This window comes from Helianthus annuus, chromosome 14 (genome assembly GCF_002127325.2).
Source record: "Helianthus annuus cultivar XRQ/B chromosome 14, HanXRQr2.0-SUNRISE, whole genome shotgun sequence".
In the NCBI taxonomy this organism is placed as follows: Eukaryota; Viridiplantae; Streptophyta; class Magnoliopsida; order Asterales; family Asteraceae; genus Helianthus; species Helianthus annuus.
Genome location: NC_035446.2, coordinates 106,815,453 through 106,824,563, shown reverse-complemented (window position 1 = coordinate 106,824,563; position 9,111 = coordinate 106,815,453). Strand labels below are relative to the sequence as shown.

General features: G+C 41.3%; 1 protein-coding gene across 1 annotated transcript; it reads right to left on the bottom strand.

Annotated features, from left to right (window-relative positions):
* LOC110943737 lies at positions 1–1,200 on the bottom strand. Its single transcript, XM_022185471.1, has one exon. The coding sequence runs from the start codon at positions 1,198–1,200 to the stop codon at positions 1–3; it is 1,200 nt and encodes a 399-aa protein (XP_022041163.1).
* Positions 1,201–9,111: the final 7,911 nt, after the last annotated feature.

The following is a 9,111-nucleotide window of genomic DNA, read 5'->3' as shown; positions in this document are numbered from 1 at the left end:
TCAGTCAACTATCTCTCTTTGACTTCCATCAGCCATTTCTAATGTAAAGGCATGATCTAGGGTTTGGGACGCCTGGTTCAAGTAAGGTCTAAAGGTAGTCGACACTAGACTTCTATTTGCACCGGTATCAAATAACACACGCGCATATACATCATTTATGAGATACGTACCCGTGATAACGTCTGTATTGGTCTTGGCTTCTTCTGTGGTGAGTACAAATGCCCGCCCTTTTGGCTGATTTGGTTGTGTCCTATCATTTCTTTTAAGTTCGGGACATTCAGATCTCATGTGGTTAGGGTCTCCACATTTGAAACACTTCTTCTTTTCCTTGCATTCTTGAAGAGCATGACCCGTCTTTTTACAATTTGGACAAGGAAAACGACATTCCCCCGTATGAAAACGTTTGCAAATTTGACATTGAGGAAATGTTTTAGGCCTTTTAAAGTTGTTATTCCGGGTGTCCCCCTTTCTTTCTTCCCACTTTCTTTTTGGTGCGGGAGATTCAGCCTGCCGCAGAATCATCTCGGCAGCCATGACGGCGCCAGCCTCAACAGTTTCTGCAAAAGTCTTGGGGGATTTGGATTTGATAAACACCCTCATTTCAGAGGGTAGACCCCAAATAAACCTATTGATCAGTTGTTCCTCGGTCAATGCTAAATAAGAAACCAGTCGAGATAAGTCGTTGAAACGAGAAACATATTCTCGATAGGTTTTATTTCCCATTTTTAACTGAAAGAATTCCACTTCCAGTTGCTCAGTCTCGCTGGGAGGACAATACTTAGCAAGAAACTTTTGAATAAACTCCTCCCACTTCATCTCCTTAACCTTTTCTTTTCCCTCTGTTCGGACCACAATGTTCCACCAGTGAAGGGCTTCAGCTTCAAACATATGTACCGCGAACCGTACTTTGTTGCGGTCATCACACTCACATATGTCTAATACTGACTCCATTCTGTTGAGCCAGTCTTGAGCTTCTAGTGCTCCCTTTCTTCCGTCAAAGGACTGAGGTTTACAGGACATGAAGTGCTTATAAGTACATTCCTTTGATTTGGAATATTCACCTTTTCCTTCTAGGGGCATGGTTGCAATAGTGTTTTTCCTTTCGCCCATTCCTTCCCTTTGTACTGGCGTGGAGGCTGCTGAGCTTTCTTCATGTCGTTCTCCAGATTGGTTAACATTACCGGTTTGTGCATTCTTCATTACCTTAGCCACTTCCACAGCTTATATTGTGGATATCCTCAGTATTTAGACGCATGCTTGTACTAGACCGGGACCGGACACTGTGAGAGGGAGTTCGAGTCCTATAAGAACCTTCCTCTCTCCTTCTGTTATTCTGATTATTTCTAGACCCTTGTTCATTTCTATGTTCAGACATTGTCTCCTTCCTAGAGTATAAAGAGTTACTAGTATATATGATACATCATTATAATATAACAACTATATACATCACACACACACACACACACACACACATATATATATATATATATATATATATATATATATATATATATATGGCACATAGAAAGGCATAACATAGTTTACTTCTTCTAGCGTCACTCAACTGACTATGTAAGTACTTTTCCTGAGAACATGTTATTTGGCCTAGTCTGAGTGTGCTATTTAATCTTTAGAGAACTACTGGTTAAAGCTTAGGCATTCCTGCAATACCTAATTCGCTAAAACCTCGGGCTCTGATACCAACTGTAACACCCACCCCGTAACCCGGGTGATTGTGCACAATTGATACACTTACAGCGGAAGCAAACTAAACATTCATTAAAACTTATAATAGTCTGAGTACAACACTTTATTTATTTACGAACTTTTGGCAACTAAGAACTCCTTGATCTTCTAAAACTCCCCAACTGTCAAGTAGTTCCTATAGCTTTCCTCATGACTAACCTGAGATAAGTATACTCAAAACGACGTCAGATATATATTGGTGAGCTCATACTATACAATTTTTATAAAGACAGACCACAGTTTACATTATATGCATACACAATATGGGCATGTGACCACATTATAGTCAGGTTGGACCTCATTGAACCTTATAGGTCACATTTGACTTGTCACAAACCACCGTACAAGAGACATACTGGTCCTCCAGCTGTGTCCCCCTACGGCCGTCACATAGGTATGAGTGTGTGTCGCTGGATCTTATAAGCACGAAGTGCCTGTGGGTACAACACCTTATTACCCTTCCCAGAGGGACACGCCTCATTAAGCATAATAGGATCCCATATACCCCTACTGACACATGCATACTGCAGCATTCTCATTATTACCAGTTATGGACGAGTATACTATCACAGTTTAAAAGATAAGTATGATGACTCACCTGATTAGCAATTGCTTAACAGCCGCTAGTAATACTGGGTTATGTCTCAAGGTCCTGACACAATTACATAATCCTAGGTTAGGTAATGGTACACCTAACTAGTCATTATCATGGTTGGATATTGGTTAACCCTACCTTGTTTAAGCATGGGTGATCAGTCCATGCCTAATTAAGGCTAGGCTACCCAATACCCGCCCCTGACAATAACCCTAGTACCTAAAAATAATACTAACACTACTACTACTAATATATTATTACTAATAATAAAACTAATATTAACTACTAAAAATAAATAATAAATAACTAAACATAAACTTAAACGAGAGTATACCTCAAAACTATCTACGGCACGTTGATGTAGAGTTTCCCTACTCCTGCTCCTACTCGCGCTCCAAAAACGACTATTAACAACACCCAACGGGGTATCGTATACTCAGGATTCTCTATACTAGAGCATTCCCGTTAAAGAAACTGGTACCTAAACAAACTATTGAGACTCTTATTTAAAGCAAGCAAGCAGGCACCTCAAATCCTTTTCTGGTCGATGTGGGATTCAATTGACGTGCCTACCTACCTGCTTGACCTGCTAGCTTGCTTGCTTATATATATTAATTCAGCTGCTTAACTCGTTTTTCTTGTATAACTTTTAAAATATGACGTTTTATAAAACGACGAATATGTCATTAGAACGAGCATATTTTTATCTACGTTTTAACCTAAGTTTCATTAAAAACGGAGTAAGGTAAATAAAATAATATATTTAATTATTAATATTAACGGTCTCCTATATTAGCCAAGGTTTGTCAAGATATTTCACCTTTAACACAATCATCTTACTCGTTTAACAATATATGAAATATAAATTACATATTTCACACGTTTATAACCAGCACATTAAGGTTCGGGGTATTACATGTGGCGTGGCTTAGCTTGGCGTGGCTAGCCATGTGGATTTTTTTTATTTTTTTGTTTAAACTATTTAAAATTTCATCCAGCCAACCAAAGCCAGCCATGTCATCCAGCCCCCCCCTCCCGCGCCCAACGCCAGGCTCAATCCCCACGCCAAAGGGGCAACGCTATGCCCACCGCCAACTCGGGGTGGAGGGGCCGGTGTTAAAGGGCCAAAACACCAAAAACCAACACCCACACCCACTAGTCTAATGATGTTTCTTAACAACATTCAGATCAGAAACATCAATTGATTTGATGTTTTGACCCGACAATGATTGAAAACTCATAAACGGTTTTAAGAACAAAGTACAATAGATAAAAGAAATGATTAAGCTTTGATAATAGTCGGAAATGTTTACAAACGAGCACGACTTTGCTAAAATAAAAACAACACACACTTGATGGTGTAGAATCAATAAATCAAAAGCCTAACGGAATTACAAAGAAGCTTAGGCTATTTATAGGATACATGCTAGGTTAAAGTGTAACGCCCAGTGTTTAGACACTTTCGTTATCTCGGCAAGACTCGTCATACTTCCTATCTAGTGATGCTTTTACACTCGAGACGATCGATCATAATGAGAAATGGCACTATTTGAATCTTAAATCTTGTTAAACTATGTGAGACTTTTACTATGTGATGCTTTTGTGATACTTTATATATGAACGATGTGAATCTTGACTCTTGTGATGCTTTATATATATGAACGATGTGAATCTTGACTCTTGCGATGCTTCTAGAAACTTGACACTTGTTATGCTTTGATACTTAATGAACGAGAAACTAGCTTGAACGCGAACCGGAAACACGGAAACTTTTTGTGACATTTATAATACAACATAATGGCTACTCACAATAATACGCAACGTAACACTTAACATAGCTCGCAAGACGAACCAAAGTCGGAAAACTAGCAAACGAGAATCGGCTGTCCGAATGGACATCCGATCGGACGACCATCCGACCGGATGGCCATTCGACTGAAACGTCATCCGACCCCTGACACTTCTCCACCGACTTAACCCCATCCGATCGATGCCATTCGATTGGAGCTGTCACTGTCACCTATAAATATGACACTTGACCCTTCATTCTCACCTTTCACTCTGCTATCCGACCACCTGCACTCAAGTCACTCTCAGTCACTTTAATCGCGATTCAAGGCCAATTTCGACACTATGATAAAAAAACTTAAACATCCAATTTCACAGACACCTACACACTATTCGAATGGCCATCCGTTCGAATGGCCATCCGTTCGAATGACCATCCATTCGGATGACCATCCGCTCAGGTAGTCTGTCAGACACTTTAACTCGATTTTACACGATTCGACACTCTGTTCCCGACCGGGTCAGCACTTAGAGGACTTATACTCTGTTCCCCGCACGCAGGCTGATCCAACGCTCCCTTCGATCCAAATAGGCAGTGTTTGGTTTTAAGCACCCACTGTGAGTATACTCGATCACTTTTTGTTTTAAACACTTTTGGGATGCAACATGTATTCTATATGAAAACACGTGACACTTAAAACTTATTTGAAACTTACTCTATCCGCTATGAAACATGAAACCATGATACTTGTGATACTTGAGACTTTTATGCTATGTGAACGTTTGATTCTTATGTGTAGCTCGCCTTAACAATTATAACGCTATAGGGGTAACGCACTGCTTTTTGAGTCTTGGGGAGTATTGTTAAGTTTTGATTCTTTTACCTCCTCTTCGTTGCGACGAAGTAGGAAAGGTACGTTAACGCATTGGAGGCTTGGGTTATCATATGAACCACCTTTACTAGCATGCTGAAACTTGTGATATGTTGTTCATGTTGGATATGAGTTTTATACATTAAACTATTATGCTATGTATTCAAACTTGTATACTCGCCAACATTTTTGTTGATTTTATTTTAATACATGTTTCAGGTTGATAGGCAGAAGAAACAAGAAATCAAGCTAGGATGACCTTAGAAACTCATCTTAGAAAGACAATATTTTGAAACTTGTTGAATGTCGATGATACTTTGATACTATTTTGATCATGTCTTAGATTGTATGACAATTTAAGTTTTGAAGGGGTAAGGTCCCAAAAACCTCATAAAAAGGATATGGGACCATACCACGAACTGGCCTTTCAACCTTCTAACTTTGCGCGGCCGCGCATTGGTCTTACAAAAGGAAGAAAGAGATCAACAAGCGATAGTCGCGCGCCTAAAGGAAAGCATAAAATCCTTGCGCCGCTTTCCATTGGCAAAGGGTTAAAAACCCTAAGAACAATACTTCCGCCCAAATATCTAAACTTGGATACCATTTTACCCAGACTTGGGATTTATGCAGCTGTATGCACACCATAAGGTGTCACACCAGATTACAACAGTAATCTTCTAGAAGGAATATGATCGTGCACCACCCAGACGGTTATAACCGTCTGGACACGTGTCATTATCACAAACGTCCTGAAATCACAACGATAGTATGTAATTGGAGAATGATCTCCACTTAAACCACTTTCCACGTGGCAATTCCCCAACCATAGATCAAGTCACGATCCGTGTGCATTCACATCAGGATCAAAGCAACTTAACGAGGATTAAAAGGACTTTACGGAAGGAAAAATAACCGCTACGGCGTTAGCATCTTCCGTTATCTTTTCAATAACAGATTTTCCCTCCCAAACTCCCGGTTATAAATAGGAGAACTCTTTAGGTATAAACTCAGAACACATTTCACTACTCAAATACTTATCTACTCCGTTACCAATACTTATTCTCACACCGGAGTCGGGTCAAGGAGAGAACCCTCTTCTCCCCTTGACGAGGCTAACGGTGCTCTATTTTGCAGAATCACCGGAGAAGGAACTCGGCTACAACTGAATCAATTGAGAGAGAACTAACCTTTTATGCAGATTCAAACCCCCTAGATATCTGGGTTCCGACCATTTATCTAGTGTTTCTTCATTGGCGCCCACCGTTTTCTCAGTTTTTCTAGTTTCTATCTCATTTCGATTCAGTTTCATCTCATTTTTCTGTTTTTGCACATGGCAGAAAATTCATCTTCTCACCGACGGCCTGGTCCTCGACCAAACGTCGGAAATAATTTCCAAATAAAAGGATTCCCAGAACATGGGGTTAGCAGATGCCAAACTGCTTTAAACGCAATCACCAGATCTGACTCCCCAAACATCAGATTTGGAGAAAGAATCAACATTACAGAATTGGACCTAGTAGCCCCACCTTGGGGAAACGTCCAATCCAGCCAATACAAAGATAGCAGTCATCAGAAACAAATACACATGGTTCAAGGAGGACCGTCACGAAGATCAAATAAACGAAGCTATGATCAACACTGGAGAGAACAGCAAGTCGTGTTCCCTGTTGTTCTTGGGGGCCCTCAGGAAGAACGACCAGTGATTATATTTTTGGTCATTACCGAACGGACTATATGTTCATAGATCCAGGTAGCTCGATGGACATCATATATGAACAGTGTTTTAAGCAGCTTGATCCGGAAGATAAAGCACGTTTAGAACCGGTCGATTTTCCCCTCACCGGATTCTGTAATGAAGCTGTTTTCCCGTTAGGGAAAATCGTTTTCCCGGTGATCTTATCAGATGGCAAACACTCACGAACAGTTACAGTAAATTTCATGGTCATACCAGCAACATCACGACATGACATTTTACTCGGGAGAAGGTCACACAGAGAATTCAGCATGATCACTTCCATTCCACACGCAGCTTGTGGATTTCCGATAGAAACCGGAGTTGCAATTCTCTATTCAAGCAAAGAAGTCATGTCCGTAGATGATGAACCACCAGCAAAGGCAGTCAAAACTTCAGCACCAAACGAACCAGAGAAATGGGTTCTGAATGGCGAATACCTAGAGCAAACCATTCTGCTAGGACAAGCCATGTCACCAACAATACGAATACAGCTGAAAAGGTTGTTGTCTAACAACAAAGATATATTTGCCTGGTGTCCAGCAGACATGACTGGAGTTCCACGCGACATCGCGCAACATTGTTTAAACATCAAACCATCAGTCGATCCGGTTGTTCAGGGGAGGCGCAGCTTCAGCGAAGAAAAAGCAAAAGCGATGGACGAGCAAGTAACAGAGTTACTCAACGCGGGAATCTTGCGTAAAGTGAAATACCATACATGGGTTGCCAATCCAGTCATGGTACAAAAACATAACGGCGGGTGGAGAATGTGTGTCGACTTCAAAGACCTCAACAAAGCATGCCCCAGAGACTGCTACGCGCTTCCAGAGATAGACAAGAAAGTCGATTCTTTAGCATCATTCAGATGGAAATGCTTTCTCGACTATTATAAGGGTTATCACCAGGTCCAGATGAAAGAAGAGGACGAAGAAAAAACCGCATTCCGCACAGATAAGGGCATCTACTGCTACACAAAAATGCCGTTTGGGTTGCGCAACGCAGGCGCAACGTATCAACGCCTAATGGACACAATTTTTAGCGAGGATATTGGCAAAACTGTCGAAGTATACATGGATGACCTCGTCATCATGAGCCATGAGGAAGAGACAATGCTCAACAATATCCAGCGCACATTCGATTCCTTACGAAGCGTAAACTTAAAGTTGAACCCGACAAAATGCTCCTTCGGCATGGAAGAAGGAAAGTTTTTGGGTTTCATAGTTACAAAAGACGGTTTTAAGGTTAATCCAGAGAAGGTGCAGACCATTCAGCTAATGCCATCACCGACAACAGTCAAGGAAATGCAAAGGCTCGCTGGGCGACTAGCAGCTCTGAATAGATTTTTGGCTAATCATGCGGCAAAATCTTATCCATTTATCAGTACGCTGCGAAACTGCGGAAAGAAAACTCCTTTTCAATGGACACCTGAAGCAGAAGCAGCATTCAAACAAATGAAAGAATATTTAATCCAGTTACCAACACTGACTGCGCCAAAAGAAAAAGAACCATTAATCTTATATCTGTCAGCCGCGGAGGTAGCAGTAGGCGCAGTATTAATGGTAGAGCGGGAAAATATCCAGACTCCAATCTACTACATTAGCAAAATGCTCACCGGCCCTGAAACTCGTTACTCAATGATAGAAAAACTGGTTCTAGCGCTAGTACACGCATCCAGACGTTTGCACAGGTATTTTTCAGGCCATGTCATCACAGTACTGACAAATTACCATTTGGGCCTAATCTTGTCAAAACCCGACGTAGCGGGGAGATTAGCTAAATGGGCCATCGAGCTAGGAGGCTACAACATTTTTTACAAACCAAGACCAGCAATCAAAGGGCAAGTTCTAGCAGACTTCGCCACTGAAGTTCCCGTTGATAAAGTACAAGAATGTGAGCCAATCCAGAACCCGACGCCTGTTTTTGACGACAGAGTCTGGACCTTACACACCGATGGTGCTTCCAATGACGACGGAGCAGGAGCAGGTCTCCGATTAGTCAGCCCGGATAATCACGAACTCACATATGCTATCCGGTTAGATTTCCAAAGTACCAACAATGAAGCAGAATACGAAGCATTTTTAGCAGGTCTTCGTCTAGCACTCAAGATGGGGGTAAAAAACCTTGAAGCCAACGTCGACTCAAAACTAGTAGCTGAACAAGTTAACGGTCGTTATGACGCGAAGGGCGAGGCTATGGCGTTGTACCTTGAACAAGCACGGATGTTAATCAATCAATTTTAGACATTCAAAGTCAATCACATAAACAGAAGCGAGAACAAACATGCTGACGCGCTAAGCAAGTTAGCTGCTACCAGCTTTAAACACTTAGCAAAGGAAGTGCGCATAGAGGTACTATCCAATCCTTCCATTCACCTGAAA